The sequence below is a fragment of the Pholcus phalangioides genome, unplaced genomic scaffold, assembly GCF_987345545.1.
Source record: "Pholcus phalangioides strain wild (caught in Gottingen) unplaced genomic scaffold, Ppha-v1.0 ptg000003l_1, whole genome shotgun sequence".
Classification (NCBI taxonomy): domain Eukaryota; kingdom Metazoa; phylum Arthropoda; class Arachnida; order Araneae; family Pholcidae; genus Pholcus; species Pholcus phalangioides.
The window spans coordinates 15,380,343-15,404,717 of NW_028301596.1; the positions used below are offsets into that span (position 1 = coordinate 15,380,343).

Consider the following 24,375-nt stretch of genomic DNA (forward strand, 5'->3'; position numbering starts at 1 on the left):
GTTCCACCATTAATTTGAATCCATTATCGAGAAAAGTGAAAGGAAAGAAAAGTGAACAACCTCATAAATTTGTCAAACACGTGTAAATAACTAGCTTGAAAAGTATTGATAATAAGATACACACCGCATGCATTTCTTTCTCAAGGGCATGTTGAGCAATGCGTTGTTGCATGTTTATGCATGTTGACCACGCCAGTTGAGGGTTAATTCTAGAAGTTTCTTGTCATAAAACGTCATAGATACGGAAATAAAAGCAACAGTGTGTCGTTGCATCCGAGGTCTCCTCGTTTTCATGGGCAATTTAACGAAATTGACCCCCTAAATCAGATTTCATTGCCTGCATTGCTTATATCAGAATTTTCGACAAAAGAAAAGGATTTAAGTTCAAAAAATTAACTCTCTATCTAATTTTAATTCTAAAATAAGTATTAGAATTTTGAAAAAAATATTTTTTTTCGACAACTTTCAAGAATTTAAAGAATTAAAAAAAAAACATGTGATAATGCAAATGATTTTCTAAAAGCTTTTTCTGATTTGACAAATACCTTGAGTGGCAAGGGTTTTCCCATCTTCCTTCATGGAGTTTAAACTTCACCCACGTTGTTTAACATGTTATTCGATCGACTTTGTCGCACGTTTTTGTGACGTTTCCATCTTTAAAAGATTATTTTCCGGTAGGATTTTTAATACTTTTTTACATTCTTGTAACTTTTCAACACATTCCATGTGTTAGTGTCTTTAAATTAATTTTTTGCGTAACTGATATATTTTACATATTTCTCGAGTGGTTTTAATTTTTTTTGTTCTCTCAATTATGCGATTTTCGTGCTTTTTTTCACGTTTTCGGACTTCCAAAGATTGTTTTGCAAAAAATGTCGGGGGAAGGGATGGTAAAATATGCCCATCTTTGGCTTACCAACATCAGAAACATTTTTTGCTTAATGGACTATGTAGAGGAGAGTTTCCCTCTTCAGACAGACAAGTTGTTCCATTTACTCCATTTAAAAACGTTCGTTAAAAATGATTTTGTTTGTCTTTAATCTCATTTTTCATTTATAATTTCTAGTTAAATGTATACAGCTGCCTTAGTCAATATAATTTTGTATTTTTAACTTTAAATTCACTTTCTAATTCTGTGTGTTTTTACAGTTAAATCTTTGATATTTCAATGTATATACTTTTTTTTCTGTTTATTTATATCTATTTCCATATCTATTGAAAATAAATAATTAAAATAGTCATATGCTGAATATAACGCCCTTAATATATCATTATAGGAAATTTTTCTATATTTCTTGAGTGGACTCTATTCACTCGATTTTCGAACATACCCGCACACAAAAATGGCGTTAAAACACATCATGTACAAAAACATGGCGATAAAAATTAGCCTTGTTATACAAGCTACGCTTCTTCTTTTATGTTTATTAATTTCTTTCTTTTTTATTCTATCACACACCGAGGACAATAAACCTACTACTGTGTTGAGATTTTTACTAATATTTTATTAAACCGCGAACAAAATGTATTTCTATAACACGGGGGCTCGTTCATTTTTCAAGTTGTAGATTGAGGATGATAACCGGCTTGCCCCCAGAGCACGTCGTCCATCATGAGTGCTTAACCACTCATTATTTAGTCAATATTTTATGATGTCGGGGGAAATAATGCAACTCACCTTCCACGACCCGGAGGTTTTTCACTCGTTCTCGGTCGTGTAGTTACAACTTCTAACAAAATAGCGACCAGGGAACTTTTATCCCGGCGTGAAAAGCGACAATATTTATAGAAAGAACAATATAATAAGAGGACCCTTCTGTCTCCAGACAAGAAAGTTGACAACGCTTCACAGGAATGAAGAGACAGAATATTTTTAACAAGTTCTGGATATTCGAGAGAACTCGAAAAACCGCGGCGTAATTATTGTTTTCTTTGTCTTTGGTATTGATGTTTTACACGAGATACAAAAAGAATGTTGGAAAGACACTTGAGTTCATGTTCGGTATGAATATACCCATATGGATCATGTGATGTGTATGCTGTTTATAAGAAGATAGATACCTTTGTTACCGTACTCAAAAAGAATAGCTGTTATCGGTATTTTTGTACACATTTTTATTTGGTCAAGACGTAGAAGATTGATCCCCGCATTCAAATAGAAACGTCGCACTTATTATAGGCAGGCGTCCATTCACACCACCTACAGCTTTCGAAAATGATATTATGGGACTTGGAAGCTTAGTACGAGAAAAAAAAATATTCTATACATATATATAATTTTATTTTAAAAGTAGTATTGCACATACAGAAAGTATGTAGAAAAGTCTCTTTATATTGGAATAGCTCGCGAACCGTTGATCCTGGAGGTATAGAATACGAAAACTTTCAATCAAGAAAAGTATCCAAATAACGTGTAGAAGTGAAATATGTAATTCATGCTGCAAGAGGTTGTACAGTTACTAAAATATAAAAATTTACTTTTTGTTTGTAATTGGTCACATTTTCCTGAAAAGTCCAATTAAAAAGATGCTGTCCCTAAATACAAAAAAATAAAAAAAAACATACTTTTAAGTGCAATAGTTCGCTTAGTTTTTGAATCTGAAAATTACTTAAATTGAGGGAAAGAACAACATATGAAACGTAAAATAAGCTTTTCTGTTAGTTTAGGTTTTCAATACATACCATTCGGTTGTTTGTATCAGTACAGCCAGGATTGTATGCTAAAAACCGACAAAATACGCACAAAAACGCTGAAATATGCACTAAAAATGCTGAAATATGTTATAAACGTCGAAATATGTTCTAATAATAAATATAGTTATTTATTCAAATATGCCATGAAATAAAAAATATGTGCGAAAAATGAAAATTGCTCCCAATCTCGATGTTCAGCAGCCCATCTTCTTCGGGCCGCACGGTGGCGTGGGGTCAACGGAATGCAGACCATTGGCCTACGTGCATAGAGCCCTCCCTCATGAAGCCGATTACGTACTGTTTGGCTGGACACCGTTCGTCCTGTTGCCAAGAGCAACCGTCTTTGCAGCTGCGTAGCATTCCCTGTTCTGTTTCGACGGGCTGTTAACCGTATATACCGGTCATGAGTTGCTGTGGTGGCGCGTGGCCGACCTGCCCTGGTCGACGTCTAACATTTCCTGTTTCTTGGAATCGATTCCACAGCCTTGCAACAACACTTCTGGCGACTCCAACAGCGTCCGCGACACTACGTTGTGTTTGCCCGGATTCCAGTCTGCCTATAACACGCCATGCCATGGATTCCGGTAAATCACGTTGTTTGAGACATCCTCAAGTCACCTTGTCTCAAAAAAAAAATACTGCGCAATCGAATTTCACAGTTACGGCAGTAAAACAGACGTTTCTGCAACATCCCGATTTCTGCCCTTATCTCCTTTTTCTGGTTTTTGACGTCATGAACTTTGATTTGCATATGAAGTTTTCTTTTTCCGATTCCTGCTAGGCTTTAAATTATGGATGATTCATTTTATGTTACTTATCGGTATACATCTTTGCGTAATTTTGTTAAAACCATGTGCTCCCCTAATTATTTTGAGTAGTGTATATTGCAAAATATGCGTGGAAATTTAAAAAAATAATAACAATAAAAAGAAAAAAAATGTGCATTAAAGAAATATGAATAAAGAGAAAGATATGCACAAATATGGAAAAAATATGCATATTAAAAGCACTGAAATATTGCTTAACGTTAGAGAAAAAGAAAACTATACTGTAAAACAATAAAATATGCTCAAAAAATAAAGAGCACGTGTATGTAGGAGTGCAAAAATGTGCATTTAAAAATGCCTAAAAAACATGCATTAAAAATTCCCTAAAATATTCATTCGAAGAATAAAAAGGTAAAAATAGTCCCTTCTTTTTTATAAGCATTCGTACACTGCCATCAATATAAGAAATGCTAAAGATATGAACTTATTTCTAAAATTTAGGTGATTTTATCCATTTATAAGAACGAACCATAAAAATCACTAAAATATGCAATTGCATTTGCATATAATCCGGGCTATATTTATCAGGAACTCCGAGTCCCGATATGATCACATTAAGTGGTGCGAACTGCACTTACAACCAACAGTATTGATTTACGTAATTTTAAATTACATACTTTTTTGCAAATATAAAAACATATCATTAAAGACATAAAATAACGGAAAAGTTTTATGAATGAAAACTCTAAAATTAATTTGGAGGTCAACTCTCAGAAAAAATAAAAATCCCAGAACCATGTTCAATTAAAACGAAGCAAATTTTAACCTTATTATTATCCAACGAATAAAAATCAGAAATGAACACAAACGATAAATTTAAATACATTATTTCAGAAAGAAATATAAACTAAAACAAATCCTCAATCATATTATTATTAGTAAAAATGTAAAACTCACTATAACAGCAAAATGTGACGAAATAAGATAATTATTCAATAAGCCGAAATGCTGGTTCTACAATTATATGGTTCCGTGACTCTAATTACCAAATTACTTTAACTAGAATGCCTTAAGGAAGAAATTGCAAGGATTAAGAGAGAGAGAGGGAAAAAATTATAACCAATTTTATTATTCTTTCGCTTTTGAATTCTACCGTATTTAGCATTTAATGACAGTTCACAAAGGTGGAATAAAAAATTGTTTAATAGGGTGGAATGTGGTGGAAGAAAGTAAAAAAGAAATAATTAAAGAATTCATTTCCGATACGTAATCTCTGAGAGCAGCAATTTAAAAGTAAATGAGCCGAGATAAGAGGGCAACCCCCGCTTCGTACACACCATCGCTTGTTTCGCACAAATGGCGCTTTGCTAAACTTATCGCCACACAAAAGGCCGCAACAGAAATGCAAACAGCTAAAACCCTGTAACGACGTAGAGGCCCGTTGTCTTTGAACTACAGACACAACTCCGCTAAAGGCAGGAAATTATCATCTTGGGGTAGTCTGCTGGGCAAATGGAGGGACGAGACCGAGCAGATAAGCGCCAACATGGACACACATGCATACAGTATACGACATAATGTGTATGCGTTTATATTCCTAGAACTATTCGGGAAAGGATTCGAGACTAATTGGTAGGTTGCTGAGCCAATTTCTCTCTCTCTCTCTCTCTCTTGTACGTAGGTTTCTCTCTCTCTCTAGGAAATATGCAGTGTTCCTTCAACATTTACCGTGTCGAGGTTTATATCTGGAAAGTTCAGTTCATTAAACACGGTATCGGAACTCTGGGAAAACCGAAATGCACCCATACGGAGACGTATATACGTACACATATAATATCGTTCTGATTTTTCGGCTCTGTTTCTTTCCTTTACCTTAATTTTTGGTTCTAGTTGGAGATTCCCGATACCGTCAGTGAATGATGTCGTTATGGACGTGTCTGGATAAAAGAAATGGCTGTAATTTCGAGCGATATTCCAGAATAAAAATAAAGGGAAATTCTATGTGAAAAGGCATTTCCCCGTTAAATTCGTTGTAAAAGAAAAGCAGGAAGAAGCGATGGGATTTATTTTGGATGAGTTGCGATAACTCTATTAAGATATTCATCATCGAATAGAGAAACTTTAATTTCCATATCTCATATGTATAACGATTATGGCCAATATTTTTCATTTGTAATGTTTTTCATGACAAAAGAGATTACAACATTAGGGAACTGATTTTGGATCACTGAAACATCGATGGAGATTAATTAAATGTGTTATCGATATTTATTTGAATATCATTTATATGAATATCACAATAAAATGATCGATATTGATCCTTAAATGCATATCTTCGTAAGGGATTTTTTTACTTGTGTTACTGATAATTAGTCATATATTTCTATTTTTCTTTGATAATGATAGGAAAAAGACGTATCACGTGACACTGGCACATTTACGTATTTCTATTGCACAAAAAAAAAAAAAAATAAATAAATAAATGTATATCAAGTTTATTTTTTAACCCACATGTTGAACGAGTAATCAACATGGCATAAGAACTTCAATTATTAACCGAAATTCACCCATATGAAACCGCTTACACATAAAGTATTGCTTGCTCGGATTTTTCTGCTTTGGCTTTCTTAACTTTGATGTTTTATTTTTTTGTTCTAGTTGGAGAATCCCGATACTGTCAGTGAATGATGACATTATGCTTATCCAGATAAAAGTAATGGATGTAATTCCACACATATTCAAGATAACAATGGGGAAAAAAACTATCTTGAAACATTTTCCTGTAAATACGGTGTGAAAAAGAGAAGAAACAAATTTATTTTGGAAATCGAACACGTGATAAACTATTGAACTTATTTATCGCATAGAAAAATTCGATTTTCATATCTGTAAAAGAAGTAGTTTGGAAAATATTATGTCATTCATGAAATTCACCGAGAAAAGCGAGATCATCAAGAAAGAAAAACATCAGTAATAATTAGTTTAGTTTATGATTAAAGACAGAAGAGAAAAATTGAACGTCCTCTTTACACGAATTTCGCAATAAAATAGCCGATATCAGATTAATTCGTAAATCAGTTTGTTCAATTAAGATAGTAATTTAATACCTATAATAGTAATTTAAATTATCTTAATACCCTCTCAAATTTGATAATTGTCTCGAGATAGATTTGTTTTTTGTTGTTGGTTTACATTTTGTTCATTATTCTAACTTTTTCTATGTTGCAGTAAATGTCTACAATGTAATTCCGTGTGCGTCTCCTAAAATTACACACTAAAACTAAAAGTAAATCATAGTTTTGCAATTTTGAAAGAAAAAAATTTGAATATTATTTCTCATTCTGATTGATTCCTGATTATGTAGAACTTTTTTAACGGGATGAATGAACACAGATTAGGTCTTTACAATCCGAGACTTTTCTTTTTTTACTTCTGAGTTGCAACTTGGTGTTTATCGAAAAGGTAATGTTAGGTTTGAATTCCTTAAAATAAGAGGAATATTAACATAAAAGACTTCCGATATATTCTCATCTTTATAATCTCTTCAATTTATTCTTCATCGGGTGTTGTAATAATGAAACCAAAACTATAAAATTAGTGTTTAATTCCATAATAGCGTACAATATTCTATATTTCATCGGTGACTGGCGTTTACACTTTAGTGTGAGGTAAATGCATGAACATAAGAATTGAATTCCTTTGTCGCAGCACTTCATTCTATTTTATTACCTTTTTCTGCGATAGCGCCAGATTGTATCCTCGCGGTTTCTCCAGTTTCCACGTGGGTCCCCCTTACGAAGGGGTATGATCTGTATTTATCGGTACATGCACCTTGTTCATATTTCTCTACGGAATTTCTAACGTATTGGCACATGCCAGAATGTGTGTTCTGAGTGTATATGGGACCCTACCGTATTTATGTTTCCGAGTTGCTCTTGTTTCATGTTTATGCTGCCATCTGCCTTCCATTTTCTGAAATGAAGATGGAAAGGCTCGAATTTTCATGTTATGTCAGTATCGTGTTGTAAGTATGCTTGCCCTCTGCGGGGAAAAACTTTTTTTTTCAAATGGGAAACCAGCTCGCGTTCGCTCCTCGAAGCTTGGAAACCGCAGAAAACCAGCTTCAGCCGACTGCAACTGTGCCGTTTCCCTGGATCTTCAGGACGAGTGTCCAACGGGGCTTTATGAGCTGTCGAACGTTGGGAAAACAACCAATAGTTGAGCTTACCGTGTTAGATGAATGAATGAAAAGTTTTGTGATTTCTATAAACATTTTTGAAGGCGAGAGTTTTACAAAAGTGACCCCCACCCCTTCTTATCGAAGCGAATAAAATCACGAGTAAAATAACGTAAGAACGCTATAGAAGACGATCAAGATTTTAAAAAGTGACCCGGTAAGCGGAAAAACGCGTTATCTGAGTAACCAACCAACGAGAAATAACTTACTGACATAACTAACTTTGGATGTATAGGCATCGAATAACTCTCCTAATAACTCATAAACATGTCTCCGAGAAATATCTAACAAATCGGAACAAGCCGGAGAAAGTGTTTCGAGGAATTTTTTCAAACTTTACTCTTCTGATTATAAATAAAGTTGCGTCCCTTCAGGCATTAGCCCCACAAATAGTGAGAATCGCTTTCGTAATAACAGAAAATGTTTTATACGAAAAATACGGTAACCCCTCCTGATAAAAGACAATACGGCGAAGACAAGTGATTGTATAATATGGGGGGAAGGGATTCCATTAGAACGCTTCTTTACTCATAATTTCGCACTACGAGAACATTTAAATAAGTAAACTTGACGCAATTTATAACGATTGAATTATGCCGATACATATTATGTATATTGTAATAAGATACGTAAACAGCTTGAATGATATTGTTCAATGACTTCCATGAATTTGAATAAAAATTTTAAGAATTTAACGGATAAACCCTCTCAGCAAAAAAGATAAGAGCTAAAGTCTTTCAATAGACATGAATTACAAAACCATTTTTTGTCTTCCCGAAAAGATCCCGGCATATATTCCGGTACATTAACAAAACACGTACTATACTAAATGAAGATTCCAAAGAATAAATTCATACAAAGTTCTTCAGTTGGACTGAATAACACAGCCATATCAGCAGCGAATAAAACGCATGTATCAAAAACTATTCTCGTTTCCTCCCAAAAGGTTTCCTGTGATTCCGAATATATTTCCTCTATGCATTTCGCTTCTATTTTCCGGTGATTACAAACAAAAACCATAAACGGAATGTTTTTTAACCATCCCTCTAGAAAAGCCAAATTGTGTTGTTTTTTTAAAGCGAAAACGGAATGTAAATTTAATTTCACTCGGTTAACTGAAAGAAAATACATTATCTGCATAATTTATTGTGAAAACACGAGTTCGAATACAATAAACAAGTCCGTCTATTCTCTCTTGGAAAAACAAACAGGAAAAGGAGAAGCGCTCCTGTTATTATTAATATTTTGCAATCTTGTTGGAATGAATAAGTAGATTCGGTTGTTTTCTTTATCTGTTTTCTCAGAAACAAAATGTCGCAAAGAATCAGGAATAAAAATATTCTATTCAAATTACACGTGTTTAACCGCATTGTAATTTTTTTTCAAACATGTTTTTGAATTGTTTTTGTTATCGCATTAGAGCAATTTTTTTTCACGTTAGTTATCTGAAAATACGGATATTGTATAATATTTTTGTGTAACGGAATATTTTGTGAAAAGTTTTTACATGCACAGCTGGCCCCCACTTAATCGGATGTCAACGATTCCAGCAGACAATATCCGATTAAGCGGCGAAAAGTCGATGGAAATATCATATTAAGCGAATAACTTTAATGTTGTCTCTATGGGAGAAATGTTGGTGCCAGAGGATTTTATCCTTTTTAGTGGAGTATCCGTTATCCAATCAAGCCGGGACGACTGCAGATGTAAATTTTATGTAATACTGAAAAGATTATCGTGAGATTGATGTACTGTGTGGATGAGGGCGGTAGAGATTGTGCTCATTGTACTGAAATACTTCTAGTGGTTATCTGGTTACGAAACCAGCTGTGTTTCTGTTTGGTTTTACCTATGGAGCATGGGTTTTTATTCCGGCAGCTCAATGGCGTTAACATTTGGAATTCAGGAGGCGCGTTGCGGGGCTATCAGATTTCAATGCTAATTTTAATGAATTTTAAGGACTTTGTTATTTTTTCATTCAAAAGGTACTGATTTAAACTCATACAGACTATTATTGGTTAAAAGTACGTTCTTCACTCACTGAAGCTGCTTTAGCACAATTTAAACCGCGTGTCAGTGTCATGGTCCCTGAGAATCACCTCGTCATTTACTTTGTCGTTTTCTCCGACAATTACTTCTTCTACAAAGTACGAAATACTGGATACTAAGCAGAGATGAGGACGAAGTTCGGGAGGAAAGTTTTATAGCATACATTCATCCCCCTCACGCTAAAAGCACGAATGTGTCCTTGCAAAAAAACGACGTGGGAAATGAAGCTTCAATGTTTTCTCCACCCAGGTTACTGCATGGAAGATATTTTCTTAAAATGTTTTATAACAAGTGTTTCAACAAACACATTCGTGTTTCAGGCTAAACTTAGCAACTTAGCAGATAAACTTAGCAATTAGCTACCAGTTGCAAACAGCTGATGCAAAAAAAAGTGAATATTTTCACTACATTCATGCTTCTCGCATGAAGGGGACGATAAGAACGTTAAACGGGACCGCGTATGGGTAACGCAATTGCAAGTGGTCCTAGCACTTAACAAAAATAGCCCCCAGATTGTGAAGTCTAGAGAGAAACGCGATGTGTCTCTCTTCTCTGTTCATACACAGAACGAAAGATTGGATACGAACATGAAGAAGGAAGTTTGGAGGGGAAATCCACATACCTCCGGAAAGCAAATGTCTCTATTCTGTAGCTTCCGTAGAGCCCTCGCCGGGACTAAGGGAGAATGGTAGTCCAATTTACCGGGGAGCGATGTGAATTTTCTTCCCGAACTTCATCATAAACTCCGCTTTGTATCTAGTTTTTCGTATTTTGTGTGAAATATCACACGTGTTTCTCTCTATCCCTTCTTCAGCAGAATTTTTTCCGCCAGAATTTCCACATTATGCCGATCGTTTATACGAGTCAATCGTTTGGGGCACATTTTGAAAATCACGTGAAAAAATTGTCTTATTCGTCATATCAAAAAATCGAATTTATAACTAGAATATCACGTGTTTTTTCAATAGCACTTTAACGGTCCTTAAACATAATCCTTGCTCTCAACTAATGAAGAATCACTTCGAATTTCACGTGAATTGGTTGAGAAGATAAAGCAAATTTTTTAAAAACGTCCGCCCGCTTGGTAGTTGAACTTGGATAAGAAAACAGTTAACCCATCGTTTTTATATATCAAGTGCTATATACTGAATATTATTCTGTAAGATGGATTATATTTGTAGAGCTCGTGTTATTACTAATGTTTTGCAATATTGGTGCGATGAATGAGCAGATTCAGTTATTATTTTTATCAGTTTCCTCAAAAAATATGAGCACAAGGGATCTTTGGAAGAAGAAAAAAAAGTTTGGCAACCCCTTCGAAATAGATCTAGTCCTTTGTCTTGAATACCAATGATGTTAATGTTAACACAAGAGATCTAATGTTCCGTTAGTTCTAGAGCCCAAGTGGGGGAGGGGGTCCACCCTTTTGTTCTGTGTATGGACAGCGGAGGGAGACATCATGTTTCTTTCTAGACTTCGCAATCTGTGGGAGTTATTTTTGTTAAGTGCTAAGACCACTTGCAAGTACGTTACCACTACGCGGTCCCGTTTAGTGTCTATATCGTCCCCTTCATACTAGAAGCATGAATGTGATGCAAGTATTGCTGTTGGTTATACAGTGTGTCTAAACAATGAGAGATCAGTCGTGTCGTCCGTATGCGCTTTAGATTATTCTCCGAAGTTACTAGTCCCACCTCTTTCGCAACAGATAAGTAAATGTGGGTGTATTCAGCTTTGAACATTTAGATAGATCAGTGGAAAAGCCAGTACGGGAACGGGATCCGAATTTGAAGCAAGAAATTACATTGAAATCAATCTGCGGCAGCGCTACCGGCATGGAAGTGTCAAATTCCAATAGAAAAGTCCACCTTTTACTGGGAAAAACTTTTGTCCAGAAATTTCCCTTACACTTTAATTAACCTATAGTGAGGAACAACTTTCTCGGACTGAAATTATTAATGAGGATCGGAGGATCATCATCTCAGAGAGGTTTAACTGGAATAAGGTGTGAGTTACAGAAATATAGTCATCTCTCTCTTTTGCACCCTACTTTGCTTCTCTAAGATGCCGATAAATTCAGTCTGGAATATTTTATAATAAAGTACACATGCACAGGTGTGAATGGAATATGAACAAAAGCACATATTACATAGTCAGAATGATTAAGTTTTACCAAAAATCAGTCACAACCAAATAGGATCACATCCAAGAACTCAGAAAACAATAGGAAATCGGCCCGGTTCTCTCTCTCTCTGCAATGATCCTCATCAACGCATTCGAAATTCACTCGAAAATTTCATTTACAAAACGGTAGCGTTCGAAAAGCTTTTGTAAGTCATCAAATTACGCGCCTTAGATCATTCCAGAACAAAACTTTGCGAAAGAGGGAGAGAGATAGAGCGAGAAGAGAAGTTCTTGCGAATACCAAAATATGCATATGTTTATGTCGTGTTCAAGTCAGTCATACGTTTATAATGAGGGGGGACACGCTTAATGTGGTAGAGAAGATGCAAGAAAAGGGTTGAGGAACGAGAGAGAACACAGAGGGGACACAGCGAGTTTTGCTGTCGCGTAACTCAGGAATCTGAATACATGATCCAATAGAAACGAAACAATGACGCCACGCATACATGCTAATAGCTTTCGATAAAACGGTCCAAAGTTCGTTGCATCTAAATGAGGTTTAATCCATTTTCTCTCTCTCTCTCTGTCTCTATCTTTCTATGTGCATGTATGTCTCTCTTTCTCTCTCTCTCTCACTTGCATTGGCGAGTCGAAAAGCTGCGAAGGAAATTCGTTAAACGCACTAGAGGCGCTTTTCGACGGGAATTCGTCAAACTGGCAAGGGGATTCTAGACGACATCTGCGAGGAGAATTCACTCCTTCAATACTGGAATGCCAGAGCGAGAGATGGAGAGAGAGAGAGAGAGAGGCAACTCTCTCTCTCTCTCTCTCTCTCTCTCTCTTACCATCTCTCTCTCATCAGAGAACTATAGCTAATCAGCAAGATATGCCAGTATGAATATGAAAGGAGCTCCAAGTGAAAGCTCGTTAATGACAACGGGACTAAGAGGGGAAACTCTTGATGGAGTTTAATCAAATTCGCAAACAAGGTTAATCAGATTGGCTTCCATCGAAATTCTCTCCCCCCATGCAACTGGAATTCGCCTCGAGGGAGTTTTCTGGAAATTCGCTGAAATCTTGTTTCCCAATTCCAAACTAATAATTTCGTTCTGCGCTTTTGCGTTTCTGTGTGTGTTATTTCGTCTCTCTCTCTCTATACCTCTCTCTCTATCTCTCCTTCTACTAGTTAGATATTGCTCCTATAGCTTCCTGTACTTTTCGAAACTAGCGTGCAAATTTAAACGGTCTTCATCATGCTCAAAAAGAACTCGGATGTGTTGATGAAAGTTGAAGGGAGATGATTTTTAACTGAGCCAATCAACATTTATACCTCAATAAATACTCCTCTGGAATATGCCGTAGGTTCCCTCTCTCTCTTTACCTTGTTAAGAACAATTTATTTCCATTTAGTCTCTTTTGAAAAGTTAGAAACGGTTTTCGATGTTGCTTTAAAGTCTTAGAACTTCCCGTCGATAATTATATTCGGATCTTGTCCTACTGAATTACTTACCAGTATCGAAAATTCATATGCGTATTAAGTTTTCTATATCCGACACGTTCGGAAGTAATGAACAGTTTATTCATGATGGAATATCAACTATGACATGAAATGTTTGATTACTTGTATAGGATGTTAATAGTGTTCGAGAGATATTATCTATCGATTTTGGATATTGTATATATGATCCATCAAACATTTAGAAAAATTTAGTTAATGCGTATATAATGGGCTTTCGAAGAATTTCTTGGATCTTTATAGCATCGTTAATTTTAATCGTGCGATGTATTTCGATACTGATTGATTAACGCTATGATGTGCTTAATTAGTTGAGCAATTACGAGATGACTGTCAATAGGATTTCCTAACTATATTTTCGTCAGTAGTTTCGGATTAACGTATAGATAGCCTCAGTAATTGGGGTTATTTACAGCATTTCTTGAAAATGCGGTCTCTCGTATAATGGCCAAACTTTTTTTCCCTGAAATTTCGCACTTTCTAAACATAAATGCTACGTCAAATGTCAGAAGTTCTAGTGTTATTTTATAGCACAACCTTGCTGGGTCAACGATCATAATTTTAACTTTAATTCAGTTAAAATCATCCAAAAGTGCTTCACACCCACGACCCTTGACTTCGATTTCTTTGAAGCCTTTCATATTCATGAAAATTATTTCTCTTTTCAAAATGTCAAGTGCTCTATAATATAATATATAGAAATATAGTTTTCTTGGCACTCCATATTTCTCGGTTCTTAAATTTTAGGGGCCATTCAAGTATTACGTAAGCAGATTTTTAGCCATTTTTGACCCGCTCCCCCCCCCCCCTTGTCAGCAAAATTTCGTCAGCAGCTTAGAATATTTGATATCTTCAAAAAGGGTGATTGATGAGGTAAGTATCCTTCAAACCCCACCCCTTGTCATCAAAAGTCAGCAAATTCGAAACCCCCTCCCTCCCCTCGATGCTGACGTAATACTTGAATGACCCCTTACTACTCTCCATAATGGGTATATTCCGTCTTACAATCGCAATCGCTTCTATCAACATCAATATATTTTCCTTTACTACCATCATCACGATCACGAGCTGGTATTCTATCCAACGACGTGTTTTTACTCTAGCTAGCGGTCTGCGCTATATTAGACCATTTTTCCACTTAAGAAGGGACTATAATAGTCTCCAAACGGCTGTTTAAAGAGTGTTTTATTATTATTTTTATGTCATTTTCGTTGATTGTTTCACATCTTCTAACGTCAATAAATCTCTACATTGTCATTCCATACTTTAATGCAGTGGTGACAGAACATTTTTTTAACTCGTGCAAATGTCAAGGCGAGAAATCTCTCTCACTCGTGCCACTAGGAATCGAAGTTTTGTTATCTTGCATGTTTTGTGGACAGATAAAATAACAATTTTTAAAGACTTTGATCGTCATCACTTAATCATTATATTGTAGTGGTTTTCTTAAAATTTTGTCACCAACCGCTTCTTTGCCCTATTCATGGTTCATCTGCGGCTGTCCAAAATAGTTTATTAGATAAAGTATTTTCATTTATAGAAGGACCATTTCTCATGTCACAAATCGGCGCACAGCTCACCAGGACAACCTTCGGAGCCGCGACGCAGACGTTGAGATACACCGACGAATGAGATAAAAAAATTTCTAATGCATTGTAGTATATCCACCGGTTTAACATCGGAAACTTTGTCTACATTCACTACCAAAAATTATCAAAGGGGGATACTTCAGCGGTACACGAAAATTTTCCTTCTCTCTCTATAAAAATATTTCTCCACTATTTTGCGGCGAACATTCACGTGTCAATATCAATAACACGATGTTCCACTCGCAACAGATTTGCCAATCACGCTTTAACAGATACCAAATCACTGTTTTCCTTCAACTTTTGATAACTGCGATAAATAAATGAACTTATATATCAATCACTCTCGAATATGTTTTTATATTTACTTTTCCACAACAGAGACAAATTAATAAAATTCAAATAAATATTTATATTAAATAAAAATTGATGAAAAAATGCGAACGGCTTTTTGAAAATTACCAACAAGTGTGTGTGTAGACTGAAAATAAACCTGACAGTTTAATTTTCTCCCATATTTGAAATGAATGCATCGAGGATCACATCATATGAGAGGAAAAATAGCATCGAACGAAATGTTCAATTATGTACTGAAAAATTATTGCATATATAATGTACAGAGAAGAAAGAAACTACCCACGAGATTTATTTGACAAGAAATGAATGTAAAATTTATGCCCCATTTATACACTCAGAGTATATGCAATCGTTGAATCCGAAAAAAATCGGTCTAACGTATTTTAACCCATGAGTAAAAACATTTAACATTCGAATTCAGCCAGGTAATTCAACGGAAAAGGAATCTTTTAGTTCAAGCTTACAATAGATTTCATATATGTATGTTACGGAAAATCTGATAAATTGGTTACTACGCATATTTACCGATTGTCTTGGTAAATTGATAAGGTTATCACTTTTATCGGGGTAAATAGGGGCCATTCAAGTATTACGTAAGCAAATTTTCAGCCATTTTTGACCCCCCCCCCTTGTCAGCAAAAGTCAGCAAAACACTGACCCCCCCCCCCCCCTGGCGGAAAAATTTCGTCAGCAGCATAGAGTTTTTCATATCTTCAAAAAGGGGTGGTTGATGACGTAAGCAACCTTCAACTCCCCCCCCATCATCAAAAATTAGCAAATCCGAAACCCCCTCCCCCTCCCGATGCTGACGCAATACTTGAATGACCCCATATGCATAATTCCCAAACGTCAGTAAATTTGATAAATACGAAAATATCAGTTTTACTCTGAATATGCATAATAACCAAGTGCCGTTGGTAAATTTGATAAGTACTTGACATTTATCCCCACTTATCTGTAATTAGGGGCCGTTCAAGTATTATGTAAGCAAATTTTTAGCCATTTTTGACCCCCCTTCTCCCTCGCCCTTGTCAGCAAAAGTCAGAAAAACGCTGACTCCCCCCCCCCCCCTTGTCAGCAAAATTTCGTCATCAGCTCTGCCCCTCTGAATCCTAACCCATATTTTCATGAAGGGTGGCTGATGACGTAAGCATTACCCAACCCCCCCCTCTCCCCTTGTCATCAAAAGTCAGCAAATCGGAAACACCCTCCCCCCCCATTGATGATGACGTAATACTTGAACGGTCCGTTATGCATAACACTCTAGTGCAAATGGTGAAATGGATAAATAAGAACAAATTCCAAATGAGTCTTGAATGTGTGATGAATATAGTTGGGCGCCGATATAATAATAACAAATTTTACGATCGTACCCTGATATAATGATGCAATACATGTATGAATTATCATGTAGCATGTCATATAGTACGATTTATCATGTTCATCAACGACGCGACGCTTGAGTCTATATGCATAATCAAGGCCGCATCTAGATGTTTGGTCAGCCAGGACAATCACGCGTTATACGTTGAAGGAGAGGCTTCATCTCCTCTGGTCCCGCACACGGGGGTACCGCCTGCTCCTCCCTAGTTGAGGCCCTGTAGTATAATCGCCAATGAAAATTTTATTAATACCTATTAAATTTACCAACTACGCTTTTGTATTATGCATAATCACAATAAAGGTGATTAATTTAGAGAAGTTTTATACAAACTTACCAAAATGCTCGGTTGTTATGCTTAACAACTGGTTATTATGCATAATTGCCCTATTTATCACGCCATGCACATTGAAAATTCAATGTTTTTTGAATATATATTTTGACTAATTTGTTAATTCCGTTTGAAACACACTAAGAACACAACTAGTTTGAGTGCTATTGGGTTCTCCACATAGGGCACCTTATACTCCTAAAAACCGAAATCTAACATGTCGAATAGCTTGCTAAACCACACGATTAAAGAGTGCGTTATCATTTACTGATACTGATAATTATACAGTAATCTCCCCCCTCTCTCACTACTACTTTTTTGATGAAAAGTAATCTATAATTGAAATAATGTGTAGAATGAATATTTTGTAATCAAATCAAAGAATTTCATATATTTATATGCATTTGAATTTATCAAATACATGTTACGGAAATTGGATAAATCCAGTGATTATGCATAATCACCGACCTGTTGTTTGAGTGTGATCAATTTTGCGAATTTATAACATTTACCGGTGGTTATGTATTTATTATCGCAGTTCGTATAGGTGAACATTATAAGTCATCAAAGCGTTACTTGAATTTACTTGTCATTCTTACTCAAACAGTCTGAAAAGCTGGTTTATTCGTTCGGTGATGGTGATTATGGCTTAAAAGTTGATAAATGTGAAGAAATCACTATTACAAGACGTTTTTTTATCCAAGATTTTTTTATCCTCTTATGGCACTTATTTTAATTTAATTTAATTGTGTTTTTACAAAATATTTGTACTGCACTGATCACGTACGGGAGAAACTGAAGTGGTTTTCTTCCACATATTTATCATACTCACCAACTTAATATGGGAATTATGCATAATCACCGGTAAAAGTGATATATAAATGGAGAAAAAAAAATATCAAAATTACCGAAACTATTGTTCCACGCTGGTTCTTGAGAATTATCACAACTTTTTAATGTTTCATTAATTTGTGCAATAAATGAGTGATCACTAAATCAAAAAAAAATATATTATACTACTAGATAAGAGTCTTAAGATTGCCGATAAGATTTCTACATCTATTGAATTCTTAGGCATTTTACTCGTGCGTGAAGCACCTTTTTGTGATTATGTATAATAATAACTGATAATTAATCACCGATTTATTAGATTTATCGTGGCATATACCTTCTAATTTTGTTAACATAATTGGTTTCAAGATATTTTAACCTTTAAATATGTAAAAATGTAATCATTTAATTTAGTTGATAAATTTCAAAACTGTCACTGTACAAATTGAAACAGTCACCCCCCCCCCCCCAATATAAAAATATATATTTTTAAATTTGGGTCACTCAAATTCTCTAACAGGCGGGGGTTCTTTTTCCATTGCCCCCGACACAAATTTGATTTGCAGGAGCTACCCAGAATTGTGAGACGAATCCACTAGCAAAACCATGGATTCTTGAACACAATCCCAAGTTGATTCGCAGGGGCTTCCAAGATGGGTCATACAAATACACTCATAGCCACGGGTTATTGATCAATGGGTCACAACCCAAACTTGATTGGCCGGGGTTTGAGAGATGGGTCGTATAGTTACACTTACTGCCAGGGATTCTTCAGCTATAGGTCCCGACCCGAACTTGATTCGCAGGGGGCTACCGGAGATAAATCGGACAAATTCATTTAGGGGATATTCAAGTATTGCGTAAGCAGATTTTCAGCCATTCTTGACCCCTCCTCCCTGTCAGCAAAATTTCGTCAGCAGCTTAGAATATTTCATATCTTCAAAAAGAGGTGGTTGATGACGTAAACAACCTTCAAACCCCCTCCCCCCCGTCAGCAAACCCGAAACCTCCCTCGATGCTGACGTAATACTTTAATGACCCCTTGCAGTCCCATTATGACTGCACTTATTGCATGACAGGTTCCACTAATTTCTAAAAGCAAACAGTTCAATGGGTCGAGAAGCTGCTCTTCTTGTTCATTTTGTGTCATGGCTGGAAAAGGTTAAGGACCACTGCTCTACGGTATATAAAAAACAGCGCAACACATAATTTGGTGACGGGGGATTTTATACTGATTTTATGTGAAAATTCTGTGTGTGCTAAAAACATATATGACGTTAGTTTTTGCCCATCAGCACTTCTTTGTGTGATGTGACAGCAACGATATTTATGTTGACGCATCAAATTTAAATACGTTAAACTAAAAAAAAAACTTTAATAACTTTTGTAGAACAATTTAATTAATTTAAAAAAAAACATAGCAATATTCCTGCAAATCTACTACAGCTTGATTTAAAATTCGAAATACAAATACAAACATTAATGCAAGTAGTCCAACGAGGTAGCTGGAAAAAGATGCTCATAAAAAGTATCGATGTCAAATATAACTAAAATACAGCGGCCCACAATATGAGGGCATGTATCACGAAAATGAAAAAAAAAACCTAATAATTACAGCCCATAAAATTTATTTATGGTTGCCATATTCTAAGTATGGATAGCTTCTCAATTCGTCCCAACATGCTTATCGTATTTCTTTGTAAACGGGTCAATAGTGTTAGAATTTACTACTCCCAACGAAGGGGTGGGGGAGGGTAAGTTATCCCATTTATTAACAAACCTATTAGGAAAAAAAATTGCTCATAAAAATCATTAATAAATTAAATAGTATGAACGTGCTCTTAAGAGGTATCTCCAACTACCTTTCTCGTCACTTTTCTATAAAATGGTACTGGTGTGAACTCTAATAATATTTTTTGATAGAAGGTGTCCTAAAATGGAGAAAACATTAATAAATTTTGGATTTCCCCATGCCATTTTCTATTTAAAAACAGTCATTTTTATGCCAAATTTTAAGTAAAATTCGTGTAATATTCCAAGCACGATTGAAAAAAATTCCATGCAAGGATTCTTTGTCATTTCCATAGTACGTTCAGCTGGTAACGGTGCAGGCTATGAGCCAAAATTAAAAGGATTGTATGGTATGCTCATAAGTCTCACTCAAATCTGTTAATGTACGTGCGAATTTTTCGAAATTTCATTCTGCATATCGTTAATAAATCCTTGTAATTAGAAAAAATATATATGACAGATGTCAAATTTTGTTTTGTAACCTTAAAAATAGCAGACTATTATATCAGGATTTTGTCATGATACAATGATTTTACATATATCATTCTTTGTAAAACTCGTTTAAAGTTTTTATTTGATCATTTTTGTCGCATCACGGCCATCTTCTGTGCACGTAACTTCAGTTCTAAGCATCATATAAACAGAACAAGCCCCCCCCCCCCCGCCTTTGGGAACAACAAAAAATATAGCTTCCATAAAAAGAATGAAAACCAACGTTTCAAATTCACGTACGCCACGTAGTCTGATAACTTAACGAATTTAATTTGAAAATTAATTAATTAATTGATAATTGAAACAAACATGCTGAAATTCACTGATAAAATTATTAAGAAAATTTTAAATGAAATACGTCTACAATGAATAAGATTACAATTTCTTAATGTTAGGTTTCGGAAGACATATTTAATGTTTGTATGTTCAGATATAAACCAGCTCATAGAGATTTCTATCTTATTATTCGGAGATTATTTAAATTCTATAGTACGATTTTGCTTTTTTTTTGTTATTTCACTTTTAAATGAAAAGAATGAAGTACCATTATACCTTTCACGTTCAGCTGCATTCTTTGATTACTGACTGAAAGAACAGGGATTAGCATCTACTGATGATTTTCGACGCTTTTGCTGCATTTTGATCTCTAATCGGATCAAGTGAAAATCATATTAAATTGATTGTTAAATATTTGATAGCATGTGTGTGTACATACGACGCATACGGTATAATCTCCTCTCGATGAAGTTTTATATTTCGTTCAGTCCTAGCTAAATATTTGAACTTATAAAATTCTAACATCAGATGCATCGCAGTATATTCGACTATATTATTTATTGTTTTTATTTCTAATTTGTATAAAATAATGAAAACGATTATTAAGATATTAGATGAGAGTTTTCAAAACCGTGAAATATGTTTCACACTGGGGGCGGTTTCAAAGTTTCCCAGAGAATGAGTAGCAATTTCCAATTGTCGAAACTACTCCATACTGAGTTTTTTAAGCATTATTTTGATTTAAAGAAATAGGACATTAGAAGGATCATCGACATTTTGGGATATCGACAGCAAGAAAAAATTTTAACCCCCTTGATTAAATCATTCTCATATTAATAACAGAAAAGAAATTTTGTCTGTTTTTTACTCAAAGAAATTTGTAACACGTTTACAAGACAAATTTTCATACTAGTTGATGGTTTCTGTCCGTCACAGATCTATTAAAATCATATTTACGAATAGATTTTGTGTTGAAAACTTGAACTGCGAACTCTCAATGTACCGTGTGTGAGAATTCCGCTGTCAAATTATTAAAAATTATTTGTTACGAATAATAAATATAATAATTTTAGTCAAGTAAGAATGATCTACAAAACATGGAGTCATTTCCTTCATGTTTCGTAGATAAATTCGAATAAAACCCTGTTCTGGAGAATTTCAGTAGTATAAGCAATCATAATTTATAGATTAGAATGAGTAAATCAATATCCATTATTTTGTAATGATATGAAACATTTTTTTGTATAAATGGAATTTGTCTCACGAGGATTAATTGTACTTGTTTTAAAAACACAAATTGTCTCATACATTGTTTATATATATATATATGTTCCCTAGAAGAAAATTTTATATTATGTATAATGTCTGAAATAATGTTTTAAAAATTGAATTTCATATTTGGTCCCTATCGTTATAATGTCCTTAATCAGATTCGAGTCTCAAATAATCACAAATTATCCGATGTTATCTCTCTACGCGAGCCCGACTGACCATATTTGTATGGAGATAAATATCTAGGTATGACTGCACATAAAGCAAAGTGTTGATACGAATACCATTCTAACAAGCTATAATTCTTTCCACTTTAATATTACAGCAGAGTAACGTTTATATTACCTATTTCTCCGAAAATTACGCATCTTCGTAGTTACTTATATTAATAAGTAGTTTATTAATGTCATTTAACCCTTTCACTACTGACAGTACTTTAAAGCGCTAAGAATTTTTTAACCCACGTAACATTCCTTACATACGTTATTGGGTGTTCGTATTTTGAAGTGCAAAGGCTGTATAACTACTTTACCAGGTGATAACACAATTGTAGGTCAACTGGTTTTTTAATATGTAAACTGATAATATTCACTTAGATATATTTCACCCCTGTAAAAGCGTTTTATTTTGCTTTTACATAATGTTCTACAGCAAATGTTTAAAACAAATTATAGCTTTCCTTGTGGTAACAAATAAATATTCGTTGTTAGTTTTATTAAACATATATTTAAATTGGTATTTTTCCCTCTTATTCTAAGCTCAGATGTTGATACTTAGAAGTGCTATAAAGTCATCAATCACCAATTGTAAATGCATTTTCACTGTGATGCCTGGTTAGTATTCATAATGTAAATTATAATATTTGTATTGAGATAAACATCTAGGTATGACTTTATAAAGCAAAATGTTGATATGAACAACATTCTAAAAATATATAATTCTTTTCACTTTTTATATTATTGCAGAGTATTTTCCTATTTTTCTGAATAGGAGTGGTGGTGGTGGATCATCGTGGGATGCCATCTTGTGTTCTAGAAGTTCCTCGTGTCTTCACACACACACATAAAATTCGTCTCAGTATAAAACTTTTCTAATATTCACGCGCTTTCAGTTGCTAGTATGATTATTCCTTGGCACTTTCTCTAATAAGAGAATTTAGAAGAAAATTTATCAATATATGAGATATGATACTTTAAGATTTTTCCAATCTCAAATGCATTTTGATTTGAGATAAAGTGCCATAGAAGCTCTTGTACAACCTATTTCACCAAACACCAACTCTGGCCATATCGCTTCATTGCAATTTACTGCCATTAATGAGATGGGTTGGAAATGAAGGCGCTTTCAATTGGTGGGAGCCTCTAGTTAGTTTTAGGGGAAAATATCTTATCCTCCCTCGGGTTCGAGCCCAGGAACGTCACATCAACCTTCACGGTGGTAGACGAGCGCATCTTACCATCACTCCACTCGGGCGCTCAAGCTTGTATAGCCTGGTGCTGACGAAACTCGGAAATGCCAAATTAATTTGTGAATTTTTTGAAACTCTGTTTTTATTTTTAGTCTATAATTAGAACTAAAATGGCTAATAGGATAATAGGATAATTATTTCATTTTTTAGTATGTGGTAGTGAAAGCGTTAAATAAATTCAAGCATAATATTTAAAATTATGAATAATTGTGGAGTTCATACTTACAACGATAGTACATCACAATCACGCATGTCAAGGCAAGCAAAACTATTATGGCACAAAGTGACACTAGGATCCACAATATGGGTCTGTTCCTCCACCTTTGGAGCCGGGTCAGATTCGGCGGAGTCCTCTTCTCTTCGTCTGACCACGCGATACCATCCATTCCCATCATGATGTGTGTGTATGTGTGTTATTCTCGCCTATGAAATTCTACGACGTCCTGTCACGACATGTCCGGCAGGTGGTGATTTCCATTCGGAGGGAGTTCTACGAAATTCATTCCGGTCGAAATCAATTCATGTTTTGATACGCATAGGGGCTGGAAAGTCTTCAATCATCAATCGTAAATGCATTTTCACTGATGACTGTGCGACTCAGTTCATAACAGAGATATTGTCATCGCGGGTACCTTAGAGAAGTCCCTCGTGTCTCCATAAAGTCTCAGTCTAGAACTTTTCCACTGTTCACACACTTTCGAATTCCCGGTATTTTTATTCCATGGCACTTTCTCTAATAAAAGAATGTAGAAGAAAATTCATCGATAACATTTAAGAAATGATATTCGAGGATTTGTCCGGCCTCGAACGCATTTTAAAATTAGATAAAACGCCGTAGAAACTCGTGAATTATCCGGAGAATCGGACCGGCCTCCAAGTCCCACCGGACCAAACTTTCCGTCGGACTCAAATCAAAAGTTTGTTTTCCCGCGCGGTCCACATTACCACTGCATCGCTTCGTCGAAAAAGTTTTGTATCCTGCGCTCAAGCCGAGTCTTGTTATGGGCACCGGAGAGCAACTCCCCCTAGCCCGGGATCCGGGAACAAAGAAGCAACATGTTTGGGCGGACTTGCGTGCCATCTACCGATATTGAAGGGAAATATTCGATGGGAACTGGAATCATATTCCAAGAAATTTCTAGAGACATTCCCTAGAAATTTTCATCTCATCGAATTCCAAAAAATCAAATCAATATCAAAAAA

The 24,375-nt window shown here is 35.2% G+C and overlaps 1 protein-coding gene across 3 annotated transcripts in view; it reads right to left on the reverse strand.

Annotated features, from left to right (window-relative positions):
• The window catches only part of LOC149088158 (agrin-like), a 147,598-nt gene extending 123,459 nt beyond the window's left edge, over positions 1–24,139 (reverse strand). For all 3 annotated transcript variants that reach the window (XM_089245035.1, XM_089245026.1, XM_089245044.1), the window contains exon 1: positions 23,399–24,139. In XM_089245035.1, coding sequence (XP_089101161.1) covers positions 23,399–23,567 — 169 coding nt within the window. In that variant the 5' untranslated portion in view covers positions 23,568–24,139. The remainder of the gene's footprint in view (positions 1–23,398) is intronic.
• Positions 24,140–24,375: the final 236 nt, after the last annotated feature.